We start from the raw sequence: 18,801 nt of genomic DNA, 5'->3' as shown, positions 1-18,801 counted from the left end.
TGCACAAATAAAAGGACCCTCCACCATGTGGGGTGGGAGAGAAGAGGAAGAGGGCCCAGCACGGGCTGCGGGCCTCTCCGAGGCAGCCCAGCTGCGCAACTATCAAATACAGACCCCAGAACGGCCCGGTGAGCGCCTGGCACTCGGCATCCTGAGCTTTCTCTCCGGCTGGTTGAGCACCTAGACTAGACACTGCTGCCAAAGAAAACAAGCACGAAGAAAAGCCAGATCGTTTCTGGGGGCTGATGCGACCTGTTCTGACCTGCGAAAGCGCCCCCCTCCTCGGCCTCCCCACCGTAATAGTCATAGTACTCCGGAGAAGACCTGCCGGCTTCCTTCTGGCCCTTTTCCCTGAAGTCTAGACCATCTCCGGAGCGGTTTGCTGGCTGTGAATACACCATGGGACTCGTCTGTTCTTGGAAGGAGGACTGCCGCCACGTGCTGTGGCCCCATTCAGAATGTGCGTGCTTCGTGGCGGTAGTGTGGGTGTTCCCAGCGTGGACCTGTTTTACATCGTAAGTGAAAGGGATTAGCTGCTCCCAGTGTTGGAGTGAAGACAGGGGCGAGCCCGCCAGCCTGGTATGGTGCGTGATCCAGTCGCTGTAGTCTTCCACCTTGGTGTACACAAAGAGGCCGGGGCATTTCTCACCGCCCTGGGTCAGGATTCCTTTCAGGACCCACACATTCAGCTGCTGGAGCTGGCACATCATGGGGCTTCCCGGTTCTCCCTGTGACAAAGGACAGAAGCTCTTAGATAAACTTTTCTTTTTTTGATAGATCCTGGTCCTATGATTTACTGTTTGTTCCAGCAACGTTTTATACTGGTTCTCCCTGGAAATGGGGCAAATTATAGGATATAGTTTCAAATCTAGACAGCCACCACCACAGATTCCAACTCCATGATTTCCCCTTGTGGTATGCAAATTCTGCGTGGACGCCTATAGATGGCCTCAAGTTTCCCTGTTCCTCTTTCATTTTCTCACCCCTTTTGAGTACTTTCACTAACTTTTTCGTGGGGCTTCTTGTTCCTCAAACATGGCTATCTCCTTCTTAGCTTGGAGCTGCTCCCACCTCCCTTTACTCTCTTCCATCCTTCAACCAAGCTGCTCCATTCTCTGCGATGGCTAGGGAGGGGGCAGGGCCAGCGTTCCCAGGGAACACCCCGGCCAAGGTCCTCAGCTTTCCCATGGGGCAGCTGCCCGTTTCTCCAGCTGCTCACCAGCCCTGCTCTCCCCATTCCCAAGGGAACACGGCTCTGGGACTGGGGGATTCTGCGACACACACCTTAACTCACACAAGGGGAGTGGACAGAAGCTTGGCACACCTCGGTGGATACAGGGACCCAGCCCCTCCAAGCCACAGCGGGGTCACAGCTAACACCTGTACTACATGCGAAGCACCTAGCTTGGTCTCTTGCATGCAGCATATGCTCAATGAAGTATTTGCTACTATCATCCTGGTGTCTAGAAAAGATCACTTTTCTGTAAAACGTTGAGATAAACAACTAAACAACCACTAGGTATGATTTACGTTACTTTCCCTCCCACCGCCCCACCTCTGGCCTCCTCTTAAAGGAATGCCCCCTCTGTGCTTCATCCTGGTCCTGCCTGGCTGGAAGACCCAAGCAATGGTGCGTTGCTGTTGCTGTTTGGCCTGAAACACCATGTGAGGTTACAACTCACAGTCTGAATAGGCTCAGCCACAGGAGCAGAGAGGTAGGGGATGGCATCCAGCCCCTCCGCATCCAAGGCCTGGGTGTGTGGTCTCTCTGGGGCATCCTCTCCTCATTAGACCTCCCTTTTCTGGCCATAGCAGAATAGAGGTGAGGGCTAACGGAATAAGAAAGGAGCCGGCTAAGACAAGTGTGGCGATGCATGTCTATAATCCCAGTACTTGGGAGACTGAGACAGGAGGATTGCAGGTTCAAGGACAGCCAGGGCAACTTAGTGAGAGAGACCCTGTTTCAAAATAGAAAGAATAAGGAATAAGGCTAGGGGTTGTAGCTCAGAAGTAGAATGCCCCTGGGTTCCATCGCCAGTACCACCAAAAAAATGAAAGAAAAAGAAAAAGAGAAAGAGAAAGAGAGAAAGAAAGAAGAAGAAAGAAAGAAGGAAAAGAAAGAAAGAAAGGCTGGAGGTGTATCTTAAAGGTAGAAATGCTTTGTGTTTAATCTCCAGCACCAAAAAGAAAGCCAGGCAACAGGGAGGTGTGCTCTGCAACACTGAAATTGTGCCCAGCGAGCCTCTTGGCAGGCTAGGGCCAGACACGAGGGAGACATCCTGTGCTGCTTATTTGAGGGAAGGGGTGCCTCAGGACCCTCAACTTTCCAGGTTTTCACAGTCCACCATTTCTCCCCACACCGCCGACAGCAGAGGTAGAGTCCATTCCAGAGTACTGGCAGGATACCCGGAGCGGGCCCTTGTCCACACCCCATGGGGTCTGCTAGGTGTGGAGACTTCTTTCCCCAGTCCCATTCCCAGTGCTCGTTTACTGTGCTTAAGGAAGAAAAACACACAGTCGGGGACAATTAGAGGACTGAGGGGACAGTGGACGTCCCCAGCTATTGCGGGCTTTTGCAGGTTGCCACTCCACCCCTGCAGAACACGCTGCCTTTTCTCTTCCCCATAAGTTCTACGGAACTGTGACCCTATCTCATCTCCCAGTGTGTATCCACAGCACAGAGGGGCTCTTTCCTTGAGTAAGCCTTTCTCATGACTTTCTCCAAAACTCTTAACAGTTGTAAAAACATTATATATATATATATATATATATATATATATATATATATATATATATATATATGAGGGGTGGAGAGTGAGTTCAGACTGATTTGGCTTTTGTTGGGTTTCTGGGAAAACCCATTAGACAGACACTGAACCTGATGGCTTATTCTGCAGGAAGAAGTGTGGCTATAAGGACATTTCGACATGAGGTCACATTTCTCAGAAAGGAAAAAAATTCTTTTTTTTTTTTTTTGAGGTACTGGGGATGGAACTTGTGGGGCATTCTACCTCCAAGCTACACCCCAGCCCTATTTTTGTATTCTTTATTTTGAAACAAGGTCTCACTAAGTTGCAGAAGGCCTCAGTAAGTAGCTGAGGCTGTCTGCAAACCATTATCCTCCTGTCTCAGCCTCCCAAATGCTAGGATTAAAAGCATGCACCACCACGCCCAGCTAAGAGAAAAAAGTTCAAAGTAGACAAGTCACCATCATTGGACAGTTTGCAAGCACAATTCTGTTTTAAAGCCAAGGGCCATTTGCAGATGTTCAATAGTTAAAAACTAATTTGACCTTTGCAGGAATGGACAAAGATGATCATCAGAGCATACATAGCTGACTGCATGTCTTTCTGTAGAAGATACACTTTGAAACTAGGTGTATCTTTATTTCTTGGTACAGGAGATTGAACCCAGAGACATTCTACCCCCAACCTACACCCCTAGCCCTATTTTAATTTTTTTTTTTTTAATTCTGAAAGACCTAGCTAAGTTGCTACGGCTGGGCTGGTCTTTAACGTGTGATCCTCCTGTCTCAGCCTCCCAAGTACTGGGATTACAGGCATGCGCCCCCACCAGGTGCTGTACACACTAAGCCAGGTGCATCTTCAATCAATTGACACCAGAGTTGAGCTGGCAGCATTTTTTTCCTTGGAATTTCATAAAATAATAGTGGGTTCTATAATGGGTAGCATCCCAGTATGGTGTATAGTAACAGAGATTGACAGAATGGTTGGCGACAGGATTTCACGAAATAGCTACGTCTTCTACTGTATTTTAGCATGTTGTCTAATTTCAGAACTCGCTAAGGCCTGGCAGAATCAGTGTGAGTCAGGTGCTGAATAAATGATGAGCTCACCTTGGAGGGGCAAAGGTATTGCTTATCAAGAGGCAGTCCTTCATGATTTTGCAGTAAAAATGCTTTGGGAAACAATTGTCTGTATATATATGTATTTTCCTCCTTACTCTAAAAACTTGCCTTACTAGATCTTCTGGAGGAAAATGTCCCCATCAGGGAGTCCTGAAGGTTGTTTTGAAGAGAGTGAGTGACCAGCATCTTAGAAAGATAATTTAGATTACAGGAGAGAAACTCCACCTGTGGAGCTGCTGGCACTGAGTTCTCACCTGTGCTCTAACATTTATCGACGGGCCCTAGTGAGCCACACTTTCTCCTGGCTTGGATACCAGGGGCGGGGGAGGGGGCCGAGCCAGGTATTTGTGAATTCCGCCTATCCAGTTTCTTGAGACAGTAGGAGAGCAATATCTGTACAGGCTTCATCTGGGTGAGGACAGGGCTTCTTAAAGAAGAAAAACCTGCTATCTGATATGTAGTAGCCTCAAAGGAGAGTCTAGATTCCATGCAAACTGGGTATGATGACCTTATACCGTAGACCTACTCAAAGTATATCTGCCTATGGAGTTCAGACTTGCACTTTCGAATTTTTAGCCCATTGAAAAACATCTATATCTTAGAGGTGTTTAATTATGTTTTACCACAAATGGTAACTGGTTTATTCATTGGGAAGATTTTTTTTGGTACTAGACATTGAATCCAGAGGCATTCTACCTCTGTACTACACCACCAGCTCTGAAACTGGGTCTTGCTAAGTTGCTGAGGCTGGCCTCAAACCTGTGATCCTCCTGTCTCAGTCTCCCAAATACTTGGATTACAGGCATGCACCACCATTCCCAGCTCAGCAGATTTTTGCATTAATCACATGCTATTTGTCAAGTGCTAGTCCCCCCAGAGACAGCCAGGAATGCCAAGTCATAGTTCCCTCCCTCATAGAATTCCCCATCAAGTGAGGAAGAATCCCAAGACTTCCCTCCCCTTGGTGTAACCAAGGCTCATCCTTAGGATTTAGCCTCTACCCTCACATGCTCTTACCAAGCAGACGGCCCTAGTTTCCTCCTGTATGTGATTGCCGCATCCTGTTCTCCGGGGTCTGGGCAAAAAACACGATTGTATGTCTTTCACGGCGATTCTTCTCAGGATGCTCATGGTCATGTGGTGTCCTGACTAGACCATGCAACAGAGAGCCCAGGAATTATTGAGAGGTCAGTACCCCAAGTCAATGCAATTGCCACTCACATACTTAAACAGGAATAAGCAGGACATGTTCCTATAAACCCCTTTCTTCCTAGAACCCAGAAGCTGTTCTAAGTTTTGACTGAAAACATTGGCTTTGAACTTGAATGTATAAACAAAGAACGATTCACCATTTCTCCACCTCTAGAAAATATCTGTGTCCTTGTTTCTTTCTTTCCCAGAAATAAAGGAAAATCGGCATGACGTAGACAAGAGGGTAGGCTGCTCTAGTTCAGGGAATGATGACTCCTTATTTCTCCATAACCATATACACAGTTCAGGCAGCTCCCTGCCTATGCACTTCCAGCTTGAGTACAGGGGTAGAGAAAAACAGGACCAATGTGAAACAGCATAAGGACAACCACAGAAAGGTCTAGTACTGGGAATCTCAGGTGGGTGAGGGTCCCAGCCCAACTGTAGATCATCAAGCAACCTGAATTATTAAATGAAGATGAGCCCTAGAACACCTCATCCAAGTCACTCCTCCTGCACACACACACACACACACACACACACACACACACACACACACAGCCTCCTCTAACAGAAGATTGCATTAACTGCAGACGTGGGATTCCATCCTGACACCCAGCAGTTCCACATGGTATGTGGCTTGTGCAGCTTTTTGCCCAGGAAGCAGATGGACTGGACCAGGTGGTTGAAATGCATTGCCGAGTCTGTCCTGAGGAGGGCTATGTTATTGCTCTTTGACTGGTTATCAAAGTCTTCGTGGATGATGATGGTACTGACTGGATACTCTGTGTGAGCAATATATCTGGGATCCATGTTAGCTATACCAACAATAACTATGGCGTTCTTCCTGGAGAGAGAGAAAGCAAGGAAATCTTAAGAAGAAGCAGGGAACCTCTGTGATTCTTTATTTATTTATTTATTTATTTACTTACTTACTTATTTATCTTTTTCAGCCTAGAATCCTCTTCCAAATCCTCTTCCCAGGGCTAATTTTTATTCACTGCTTTGGACCAGTCTCCAAGAAATATTGTCCAAATCCCTAAGCGGAGTCCTCCCTGTGAGCCTGTAGGCTCTTAGGGACACTTCTCTTTAACACCATTTGTCCCACTATTCAAAGATAATCTGTTAACGTTTATTATGTTCAAACTCTTTCTATCAATAACATATATGTATATATAATTGTAGTTATACCAAAGATATAATCATGACTCCTGCTTTTAGCATTTAACATTTTAATACAAGCAACTTTTCACATCCTATACTCTATAAATACACTTTGGAGAGATTTTAGTCTTATTAAGGATGGAATTAAGTTGATGTTGGAGAAACTTTAGTTTTACTAAGGATGGAATTAAGTTGATGTTCTCCATTTCTCCTCTTGGGAATTACTCAAGGAGCCGTGAGGCTGAGAAGCAAATGCAAACATCATAAAGCCAAGAGACATCAGATAGTTCAAAATTCAGAATCTGAGGAAGGGCTAACTAGAGCAAGGAAGCATGGCAGGCATAACAGGCATTATGGGTGACACCCACTGCCACAGAGTTCAGGGAAAAGCTGTCAAGATGGTTCTCAGCAAAAAAACGAAAAGAAAAAAAATCACCAAATGAAAGCTAAGTTGGAAGAAACTTAAAGGTGAACAGAGACCACAGAAAACAAATTAGGGATATATAAGGTAAACTGGGAAAACTGACCAAAATGAAGTGGAAATTAACAAAGATGTTTAAAGTCTAGGGAGAAAAATAATAATAGATATGGTAGTCCATGGAGATTCGGCAGACCACAAATAAGGTAACCAAAATAATGAAACCGAAAAGATATTTCAAGATATAGCTGAAGAAAGTTTTCCAGAAATAAGACTTGAATCTATAGTTTGAAAGGATATTCTATAGTCTACCCCAGGGGGAAAAGGTAGAAGAAGAAGAAGAATACTCAGACATCGTCTGGCCAGGTCCCAACAGGAAACAGTTGGCCCACTAAATTGAGGAGAGTTTACTAAGATTCTGGCAGAACAGAGGGGAAGCACAAGGAAAAGTGCATACCTTATGGCCTAGGCTGAGGTCACAACAGGGTGCTGATGACGTCTCTGGGTTCTAGGTAAGAAGAAAGAGGACAGACAACTGTGTGGAGTACGTCACACTGGAGGAAGGAAGACCCTTGCGGGACCCCTCAGGGAATAAAGATCCTGCGCTTACTCCTTCTACTCCAGCTGATCTTGGGACATTGCCTCTCTTGTTCCACTCCATCTGGAACCCAGAATGCAATCGAGACCACTGGTGTAGCCCACATAGGTTAGGCTCCTTCCTGACACCTAGCAGGGGGAGAGAGAGTGGATATGGAAGGACAGATGGGAGAGAGCCCCAGTGTAGCTGGTAAAGGTACTGGACTTGAGTTTCAAAGGAGGAGTTCTCGGGCATCCAGACCAAAAAATATGAACTCAGCCTAAGTGTGGCCTAAATTTGTCCAACCCAGGTATCTTGTGTAAATGAAAGGAGATGCTCATAGCTGGAGTCTGGGATAACAGTGTAAACCAGGCCTCTCCCAGTGGATGAGAACATGTGTAAGGAGATGGTAACCAGCATCACCTCAAACTTCTCCTTAGCGAGATTTACTACCAGAAGCCTGAGTGGGATAATGCCTGTAAAGATCTCAAAGGGAAAGAAATTATGAGTAAGTCATGAATTCTGTGGTCATTCAGGTTTAAGGACAGCATGTTTCGAATATACAAAGACCAGAGAAATATGGTTCTTAGGAGCCTTTTTAAGAAACTGAAGACAAATATTAGCCAAACCTAGCACCCAAAGGAGAAAATCCAGGAAAAGGATTCTCAGGAGGTATGAAATTTATCATAATATTGAACCAAAATTAAAACAAAAAACCTTAAGAAGCTATAGATTGGAGTAAAAATATAAACCCTGGAAATAATCAACTAGAATAACTGAAGTTGGAAAGAAAGTCAGAGTCGGGTATATAGACCATTTTTTTCATTTTTATAGAAGTCTAAATGTTATATGCAGCTAATACAAAAAGCAATGTGGATATTCAAATATGTAAATGAGTTGAGGTGAACACTAAAACATATATCTAATCCATTAAAATTGAGTGATAAAAAAGGAGAGAAGTGAAAAAACAGAAATTCTGGCATTGGACACAGAAGAATTTAGAAAGGGCTGTCTGGAAAGAATGAGAGGATTTCAGTGTCTTACAGGAAATTATACCTCTAAGGTAAAGAAACTTTCATTCCGAAAAGCAGAACAAAAATACAAACTTTCCAAATTTTTTCAGCAGAGACATCTAAAGCAAATAAATGCCATACAGTGAAACAAAAAACAAGAAGCAATAAAAACAGAAAACAAACCAGGCTCATGCCTGTAATAAACAGGCTCATGCCTATAATCGCAGTACTTGAAAGCCTGAATGAGACAAGAGGACGCAGGTATGACGAGGCCAGCCTCAGCAATTTAGCAAGGCCCTCGGCAACTTAAGAAGACCCTGTTTCAAAATCAAAAATAAAAATAGGGCTAGGAGTATAGCTTGGAGGTAGAAAGCCTCTGAGTTTAATAATCAGCAACACAGATACACACACACACACATACACACACACACAGAAAGAGAGAGAGAGAGAGAGAGAGAGAGAGAGAGAGAGAGTTAGAAATATTTACCAAAGAAGTTATTCCTTTAATAATATTTATAATTTTTCTGATTTACAAGGATGCATATTTACTTTACAGAATGTGGAAAATACAACAAAGTTCAAAGAAGAAAATAGATGCCGTGCATGCTCTGAGCTTCCAGAGATAAACACTACAGAGATAAAGCATCTGTGTATTTTCCTCATCTTTTCTCTGTGCACACATATTCGTGGCAGTGACATTTATAAAGCCCAAGGTAAGTGTCATAAGGGCTCCTAGTGATTTGCTCATCAGGATAAGCAGTAGGAAGGTCTAGTCTTAAGACTTGGTGCCTCTATGGTTGCAGTAAAATCAGAATGACCATCCTCCTGGTACAGAACGAAGAAAGATCATAGCTGCCTGTGGTCAGTGCAGAGGAACCGGGACAACTGTTGAGAGTAGGACCCCGAGGCTCACGGCAGAGCAAGCTGAGCAGGGACCCAGCCACCCCCACTCTTCCCTGCCCGCGGGGCTCCGCGTGCACCCCAAGGCAGAGGTACTGGCCTGTTCTGAAAGGCAGATGCGATGCTGACGATCCAGAACTTGCTGAGGATGCTCCCGAAAGCCAGGTGGGTGTACTGCGAGTCCTGCACCGACACCACCCACGGGAACTGCATGCTGCTGACCAGGTTCTCCTCGGATTCGTCCATAAGCGAGACCTTCTGGATGCCACAGACTGCAGGGAGGCGGGGGCCTCACTGGAGGGACCCCACCAGCCCTCGGAACCTCTTGCCTGCTGGCTTGTGGTTTGCTCATGACTAAGTCTACCGTTTCTTTTCCTATCCTGGGGGGTCTTCTGTTACATAAAAGATGTTTGAAAATCACATTAGACTAGCGTTCACCTATTGAGCCCACTAGCTAATATCTGACATGTTCTCTACACGTCGACAGCTCCCAGAGTGTCCTCTAGGGCGTCAAAGAGACCTCAAGACTCTTTTCTGCCAGGTTAAAACCATTATTTGCTTTTTTCACTCTCTTTCTTTTACCAGTGTAAGTGGAATGTTTCAAAAGCTTCATGATATCACTCTGATGTTGTGTGTTCTTGTGTGCTAAATATTTCCGAGTTTTAGTTTCTAGGGTGAACATGGAAAGATCAAACCCTGTAAAAACAACAACAACAACAACAACAACAACAACAACAACAACAACAACAACAAACAACAACATAGTCTTTGGGCATCTCCAGTAATTTTCATGGTGTAAAGGGTCCTGAGACCAAAAAGGTTGAAAATTGTCAATATTCACTATTTCATACAATGCCCCCAACCCCCTGACGGTTGGGCATTTGTCTTCTCAGCTTGTGAGTGAGAAAAATCGAGGTACCTGGCTCCTATATCCTGCTTAATAAGTTATCTGGAGTATGAAAAAAAGGACTCTGGCAACTAAGTGCTCCTTGACTTCTTAGCATCAAGAGGCTGAAAGGCTGTGGCTAGTGGGCAACTGGACCATATCTTGGGCAGCCTAGACTTTGTTTCCGGGGAGAACTGGCTGTTTTAAATGATATATACTCCTTCTGCTAGCCCTGGGTTGGTCCAGGATGGTTATTTATTTATTTATTTATTTATTTATTTATTTGCAGTCCTGGGGATGGAACCCAGGGGCATTCTACCCCAGCCCTATTTTTTATTCTTTATTTTGAAACAGAGTCTCACTGAATTGCAAAGGGCCTCACTAAGTAGCTGAGTCTGGTTGCGAACCGCAATCCTCTTGTCTCAGTCTCCCAAATGCTGGGATTACAAACTTGTGCCACCACACCCAGCCAGGATGGATTTATATTTAAAAAAAAAAAGGTCTGTATTCATAGAATCTTGGAGAGTGTTAGAATGTTGGAACAGGAGGACTCTTGAGACCCATCTAATTGGGAAGGAATATCCCATAAATAGGCAAAATTTTAAATGGCAAAATAAAACATACTTGGGAATGCAATAGGGGGAATGGAGGGAGATGAGAGGGAGGAGATTGACTTCCTCAAAGCTCCAGGTGGGGTGAGCTGAGCACCCACTTTCCAGGCACCCTTTGTTACAATAGGCCAGCTCCATGGGCATTTTCTCCTTCCAAGCTGCTGCCCCATGCCAATGCCCTCCCTGGCCAGTCCATATGCCTTTCTAGATAAATTCCCATGCCCACAGGATGCTATCCCAGCCTCTTTCCTAGGGTATCCCTCTCCTGCTCACCTAAGCAGAGAGTGCAGAGATTTCCTACCAGCATCCCTATGCCCTGCATCTGCTACAAGTTTCTCAGGACAGATCCTAATGTGTATCTGGGAAGGGCCTGTATGCAGAGTCCCAAGTCAAGTTGGCCTTGCGGTAGCTGTGAGACCTTGCGGGGGGGGGGGCACTTCACTGTGCTGGGTCTCACTTTCCTCTTTTGAAATGTGGGGTAGAGTTGTGGACGTGCACACCTCTTGGGCATGTTATAAAGATTGAAAGAGCTGGGCATGGTGGCGCACGCTTGTAATCCCCACGCTTGGGAGGCGGAGACAGGAGGATCACGCAGGTTCGAAGCTAGCCGTGCTGGCTTAAGAGACCCTGTTTCCAAATAAAAAAGTATAGAATAGGTCTGGGAGCATAGCCTGGAGGTAGAAGGGCTTTCAGGAACCCCAGTACCACCAGAAAGAAAGAAAGAAAGAAAGAAAGAAAGAAAGAAAGAAAGAAAGAAAGAAAGAAAGAAAGAGGGAGGGAGGGAGGGAGGGAGGGAGGGAGGGAGGGAGGGAAGGAAGGAAGGAAGGAAGGAAGGAAGGAAGGAAGGAAGGAAGAAAGGAAGGAAGGAAAAAATAGGGCATGGGGTATAGCTTGGAGGTCGAATACCCCTGGGTTCCATCCCCAGACCAGCAAAAAAAAAAAAAAAAAAAAAAAAGTGCAAAGCACCAGTCCGGTTCCTCTCTGTAAATCCCAAACTACAAGCACCCAACACTTAGTTCTAAGTCTGTGGTCTCGGGTCAAAAGGGACACCTCCAGCAGACTGTATGGACTGGACCAGCAGTGGCCGCTTTCCAGCCTTTCGGTCACCTGCACACAGCCTTGCCAGGCACTGGGCACATGCTAATGAGTGATGGCCACGGGGACAGATGTGACACAAGGCAAGTGACCGGAGGACACAGAAGAGAAGCGTGAGTTCTGCCCAGGGCAGGAAATCTGGGAGGGCTCCTTCCTGCCGGCGATCTCTGGTGTCTACACCAAAGCCAGAGAGTTTCCAAACCATGATTTGTCACCTGTGGTATTATCATTAAAAGACCACAGAGGACAGCTCCATCATGGGTCATCGTGTGACCAGATATCGCCATTAATAGACCCTTGGAGGTTTTTCTGGAACAAAGCCCAAACTGATTGTTAGCAAGCTGATGTTGGTAAGGCTTCAGAAGCCACCAAAAAGCCGGACGCAGTGGCACAGGTTTGTAATCCCAGTACTTGGGAGGCTGAGACAGGAGGACCGCACAGCCTCAGCTACTTAGTGAGGCTCTCAGCAATTTAGTGAGACCCTGTTTTCAAATAAAACATAAAATAGGTCAGAGAGTGTAGCCCGGAGGTAGAAAGCCCTGGGTTACATCTCCAGGACCACAAAAATAAATAAATAAATAAATAAATAAATAAATAAATAAATAAATAAATGAATGCCAGGCGTGGTGGCGCATGCTTGTAATCCCTGCGCTTGGGAGGCAGAGACAGGAGGATCGCGCAGGTTCGAAGCCAGCTGCGCGCACTGGCTTAGGAGACCCTGTTTCCAAATAAAAAATGTAAAAATAGGTCTGGGAGTGTAGCCCGGAGGTAGAAGGGCTTCCAGGAACCCCGGTACCACCAAAAATAAATAAATAAATAAATAAATAAATAAATAAATAAATAAATAAATAAAATATATATGCCACCCAAAATAGGATTTCTTATTTTCTTATTGCCGGCCTGATTTTTCTCCCAGGACATTAGCAATCTATAGTATGAGGCACTAACCAGCCATCCCTAACCCAAGGTGTGCCTGATAAGTCTGCGTTTTTCAAAGCTCCCCTTAGCCAGCTCAACGGACCTTATAAAGCCTTTGGGAAGCCAAAATACAACGAAGGAATCTGGCCTAGAGATGAGATGTCTGTCCTTGGTCACTCAGCTGCGGCTTTTTAAAGGAAGGGAGGTCCCTTTTGTGTTGTTTGGGTATCCCCTGGTCTCTTTGGGGCTGGGAGAGGCAGAGGAGGAGAGGAGGCTGAGGAAGGTGGAGGCCTTTGTGTGGGGCGTAGGGGTACTCTTAGGTCTCCCATCTTCCCCAGTAAGGCCAGAGCCAGAGCCAGCTGCGGTGGCAACAGGGAGGCAGAACAGGGCCCATTTCAGCCAATTGTTCCCCCTGCAGCTCCCCTTTCCTAGACTGGAGTTCTTTTTCTTCTTCTTCTTTTTTTTTTTTTTTTTTTTTTTGTATGGAGGATTGAGCCCAGGGGCATTCTACCTCTGGTCTATACCTCCAGCCTTTTTGGTTTGGTTTGGTTTTGTTATTGAAACGGTGTCTTGCTAGGTTGCTGAAAGCCTTGCTGGATTACTTAGGTTGTCCTTGAACCTGCAATCCTCCCGTCCCAGCCTTCTAATTCCCGGTACTTATTGGTATTTATTACAGGTGTACGCCACCTCACCCAGCTTTAGACTGGAATTCTTGGTCCTGAACAGCCTAGAGGTGAGGAGCTGAGATCATAGCTGCCAGCCGGGGTGTGGTGGCGCACGCTTGTAATTCCTGTGGTTGGGAGGCTAGACTGGAGGATCGCACAGCTTCGAAGCCAGCCTCAGCTACTGAGTGAGGCTCTCAGCAACTTAGTGAGACCCTGTTTCCAAAATAAAATGTAAATGGGTCTGGGAGTATAGCCCAGAGGTAGAAAGCCTCTGGGTTCCACCCTCAGTACCACCAAAAAAAAAAAAAGAAGAAGATCATAGCTGCCACTTCTATTGCCTGAGGACCTCGTAGCTTCCAGGGCTCCCAGAACAGTGGGAGGCTGCGCTGCCCCTGGGCCCAGCCCTTGCCGAGCAGTGTATGTAGCCTGGGGCCAGCCACAAGCCTTTCTGCAGCCTGGGGCTTATTTCCCTAACCACACTCTCACCCCAAGGATCAGCCCCAATGTTAGGCTTCCTACGTCCACCCCACAGTTTGCTGAGAGCAGAGGGCTCTGTCATCTTCCCCCTGAGTCCTGCTCTGGACACTAAGGACCACTGCACTTTCCTGGGTGGTTCCCCCGGCCAGGCGCACATGCCCCATAAAGCCACACCGAGGAAGCTGTGCACTCACTGGCAGAAGAGTGGGACACGTAGATCAGCACCAGCAGCACGCCTCTCATCTCTGCCATCCCCAGAGGCAACCGCAGCGGACACCATGGGCAGCTGGGGGGCAGAAGACCCGGTGACGCCATAATCTGTAGACACCCAAGGCTTTCTCTCCCCCCAACCCCCAGAAGGCCCTGCCTCCTCCTTCCACCCGTAAAGGTCCCAGGACGGGAAACCTACCTGTCACATCTCTAGCGCGTGGTTCTCTACGGTAAACGGGCAGGAACCCGTCAGACACCGATCTGCAGCAGCTACTGTCAGTGAGGTGGTTCAAAGAGAGGAGGAGGAGGAGGAGACCCTCTTTCTTCTGTTTTCTTCTCAGTCCAGTCCCTGGATGTCTCAGGGAGTTGGGTCTCTGAAAAGGGTTTGTTTTGGACTCGTGGAATTCAACCCTTGCTTTAACTCTGTAGCCATAAAATACTGCTGAAAGAAAAGGCAAGATTTTGGTAGAAGCCCACCCTGGACTTAGGATCTCTACGTTGACTTTACCCCTCCACGAAACTCTGCTGGCTTGAAGGATTCCGGGCTCCTATTCACTAGTGACAGCCAGGACTGTTACACAAGTGGCAGCCTCGGCATTTAGCTCAGCTCTTACCCTTGACCACACTGAAAGGCAGTCACTCTCAAGGTTCCCATTTTAGAGATATGGAGCTGATGCTCAGAGACATTGGGTCACCAGCCCAAGGTGATGCAGCTACCAAGTCATAGACCCGACATCTGAGCTCATGACCGTCTGAATCCAAAGCCCTCACACCATAGCAGCAGGCCAGCACCCTTGCCACAAACAACACACAGTGGCCTACGACACCCATGCACACGGGTCTAAGTCACCATGTTCCCCTCATGGCACTGGGTATTTCTTGTCCTCACGATGGTCCTCAGAGTTCTTCCGTGAAGTGCTCCCTCCAAAGGAGAAATGAACTCACAGCAGAACCCACAGAGGAGTGTCTTCTACTCCCTGGGGAAGAATCTTCCATTGTGGCATCGTTGTTGGCATCGTGGTTACCGTGGCGTCTCCAAGCAAACATGCAGACAAGGGGACTTGCAGGGGCGGCCGGGAGCTCCCCCGGTCTGGCTGAGAAGGCACCCCTTTCACTGAATCACACAGTTCTCCCTGGTTGTGGCCACCTCCGTTATCCCCTTCTCCACACATCTGTCACGTGACTTGACTGCCAGTTGGAGGAAACCCACAGGTTCCCAGCCCCGGTCAGCATCTTACACCCCAGTGTGGTTCTTTGAGGCTTGTCCCAGTCTTCTTTAACTTAGCAGGTCCAAGCTAAGTATCAGGCGGCTCTGCCTCACCCGGGGACTGGATGGGCTCTGGGCTCCAGCCACCATGAGCAGCTCCAGTTTCTGCACGAATCAGGACTCCAGGAAAGTGCTGACCTCTGTGGTAAGATGGAAGTAGAGATTTAGTGTGCTGGTAATGGCGGCTGGAGAGGCCAGATGGCAGATTAGAGCGTGAGGCCCGAGTCAGAAATGGGCTGCTGACTCCTGCCCCGTGGGGTTCCCCCCGGTCCCCCATGTCCTGCTTTCCCCATAGGACACGCTGGCTCAGAACGGGCCAGTCACACACCTAGAAAGCGGCAGGGACAGAAGCCCACATCCTTCAGCTCCAGGGTAGCAAGCCATCACAAATCTGCCTTTCTCAGCCTGGGCCCCACGCTAAAACAGAAAGAGTGGCTGGAGCGAAGCCCTGGAGTGCGTTAGAGGAGTGAGCCTGCTGCCAGGTGCATATGCCTATGCCTGTAATCCTACTACTTGGGAGGGTGAGACAGGAGGACTGCAGATTGAAGGCCAGCCTCAGAAAGTTAGTGAGGCTCTCAGCAACTTAGCAAGATCCTGTTTGCAAATAAGAAATAAGTAAAAATAGGCCTGGGGGAGGGGTGTAACTCAGAGGTAGAATACCCCTGGATTAAGTCCCCAGCAACACACACACACACACACACACACACACACACACACACACACAAGTAAGGATGCTGAGGCTAGCACCTAAGACCCTAACTCTCAACACATTCTTCTTTCAATTTCTCCGTGCAAAGCAGCCTTGGGCGGACCATGAAGCATGTTCTGTCTCTTCCAGGAATTATGCAGAATAATAAGAGAAGGAAGACTCAGAGTCTTACCAATGGGGCCAGGACACCTCATGAACAACAGGCCTCAAATTTTCAGCCTTTCCAGACCACTGAACATAGATCACCAACTTTACCTAAAAATTTTAAATATTCATCATAATTTTCTTTTTGCAGTATTGGGGATGGAACCCAAGGGCCTTCTGCCTTCGAGCTCTACCCTCAGCTCTATTTTTTATTCTTTATTTTGAAACAGGGTCTCACTGAGTTGCAAAGAGCTTCACTAAGTAGTAGCTGAGGCTGTCTGTGAACCGCGATCCTCCTGTCTCAGCCTCCCAAATGCTGGGATTGCATGCGTGCACCACCACGCCCAGCTTATTCATCATAATTTTAAAAAATAATTTTTCATTTTGTTAGGTTTGTAAGAACAACAGAAATGCTACTTTGAGCATCTTGGAGAGTAACTTTATTTTAAATATAACCCCAAGGGCTCCCAGCCATCCTATCCAGGATAGTGACGGCATGAAGCATATGTGGTTTCTCAACCTGGTACTTTCCATTTATACTCTTTGTTTTTATTTTATTGGTTTCTTTTTTTTTGTAATATTGGGGGTTGAACCCAGAGGCATTCTACCTTCGAGCTACATCCCTGGCCCAATTTTATTTCTTATTTGGAAACAGGCTCTTGCTAGGCTGATGGGGGTCTCACTACTGAGGCTGTCCTCAAACCTGCTATCTTCCTGTCTCAGCCTCCCAAATACTGGGATTACAGGCAAACACCACTACACCCAGCTACTCTTTACATATATATTGCAGTACTGGGGATGGAACCCAGGGATGTTCTATCTCCAAGCTACATCCCCAGCCCTGTTTTTTTATTCCTTATTTTTGAAACAGGGTCTCACTGAGTTGCAAAAGGCCTCACTAAGTAGCTGAGGCTGGCCGCAAACCACGATCCTCCCGTCTCACCCTCCCAAATGCTGGGATTACAAGTGAGGGCCCCCACACCTGGCTACTCTTTATTTTTATTAAGTTAGAAAATTCAAACTCTCAACTAAAGAACACCTGAAATGACAAGAAGTTTCAGAGGCTGTCAGAGAGTTTCAGAGGTTCAGAGCGAAGCAGGACTCCAAACTCACGGAGGGGGGGAGGGGATTTGTCCCCTGCTGACCACACGCAGGGTGCTCAGGAGCCTGGCCACAGCACTCAGAACCCGGGAGCTGAAGGTTTCTTCTGCAAAGCTGAGCATGTCATCCTGGAGAGAGTGATGAGCAGCTTTCTAGGCCACTTGGTTGCTTTTTCTCTCTGGAAAAGATTTCTTCATGCTCTATTGCAGTGTTGGAAAGTGGTTGTTCAAGCATGCCAAGAATAGCTCTGTTCCACTTCAAAATATCCTCCCTTCTGAAATTAACAGAACAAGGAAGAGCCCATTTCTCCCTTGTTTAGGTATCACACATTTTCTGAGTGTTGCTTCATAGCCCTCCCTGGTTTTTGAATTGTGAAGCAAAATTTATCTGTTAGCCCAAATATACCCTCGAGGTCGCCCTGGTCTGGTTGATACACAGCCGCTGGATGTAACGCACCGTGAAGCCTCCCGGGCAGGCGTCTCGGCCAGAGCGCGTCCGACCTTCTCTTCCTATTGTTCTTCAGTGATGTTGACGCTCCTTAGTGAAATTGGTACCATGGCTTCCAGCCATGGTAACGGTGTATATGATGAGGAGCACAACTTTGACTCAGGTTTTTGCCTTCAAATATCTTCTCTAGCCGGGCGTGGTGGCGCACGCTTGTAATCCCTGCACTTGGGAGGCGGAGACAGGAGGATCGCGCAGGTTCGAAGCCAGCCGTGCTGGCTTAAGAGACCCTGTTTCCAAATAAAAAAATATAAAATAGGTCTGGGAGTGTAGCCCTAAGGTACAAGGGCTTCCAGGAACCCCAGTACCACACACACACACACACACACACACGCACACACACACACACACAATCTTCCCAGTTCTTGGGAGGCTGAGATCCCAGTTCTTGGGAGGCTGAGACAGTAGGATTGCAGGTTCACAGCTGGCCTCAGCTACTTAGTGAAGCCCTCTGCAATTTAGTGAGACTCTGTTTCAACATAAAGAATAAAAAATAGGGCTAAGGGTGTAGGTTGGAAGTAGAATGGCCTAAAATAAATATATTCCTTTTTTTTTCCCTACTGGGGATCAAACCCAAAGTACCTATATGCTACCCACAGCCCCCCCTTTTTTTGGTGGTACTGGGATTCCTGGAAACCCTTCTACCTTTGGGCTACACTCCCAGACCTATTTTTTATATTTTTATTTGGAAACAGGGTCTCTTAAGTCAGCGAGGCTGGCTTCAAACCTGCGCAATCCTCCTGTCTCCGCCTCCCAAGCACAGGGATTAAAAGCATGCACCACCACACCCAGCAAGCCCTTATTCTTTAAATTTTGAAATAGTCTTACTAAGTTGCTGAAACTGGCCTCAAACCTACAATCCTCCTATCTCAGCCTCCCAACTACTGGGATTACAGGCATGTGACACTTGGCCCAGCTCAAATCTATTCATTATTAACCAAGAGGCCACTGCACTTGTTTGATAATAACACGGTAAAAATTCTTCGTGGTTTCAAGCCATCATTTGGAAGTTTTATTTTTGAAGATTTGTGCTGAACTTACAAGTTTTTAGTGAAGAAATCATCTACAGAATATTTATCTTCC

At 46.8% G+C, this 18,801-nt stretch overlaps 1 protein-coding gene across 1 annotated transcript; it reads right to left on the bottom strand.

The window, feature by feature from the left end:
• Positions 1 to 185: 185 nt before the first annotated feature.
• On the bottom strand, positions 186 to 14,035 carry PRSS54 (serine protease 54; the record flags this gene model as incomplete). The annotated part of the gene is made up of 8 exons (XM_080703512.1): positions 186 to 728; positions 1,295 to 1,463; positions 1,556 to 1,653; positions 4,886 to 5,017; positions 5,648 to 5,902; positions 9,228 to 9,403; positions 9,714 to 9,827; positions 13,978 to 14,035. The coding sequence occupies 8 exons, from the start codon at positions 14,033 to 14,035 to the stop codon at positions 186 to 188; spliced, it is 1,545 nt and encodes a 514-aa protein (XP_080559638.1).
• Positions 14,036 to 18,801: the final 4,766 nt, after the last annotated feature.

Source organism: Muscardinus avellanarius (genome assembly GCF_963383645.1).
Source record: "Muscardinus avellanarius genome assembly, chromosome: 10".
NCBI lineage: Eukaryota > Metazoa > Chordata > Mammalia > Rodentia > Gliridae > Muscardinus > Muscardinus avellanarius.
Note: the sequence above shows the minus strand (reverse complement) of the source record. Positions and strands in the feature narration are given on the sequence as shown.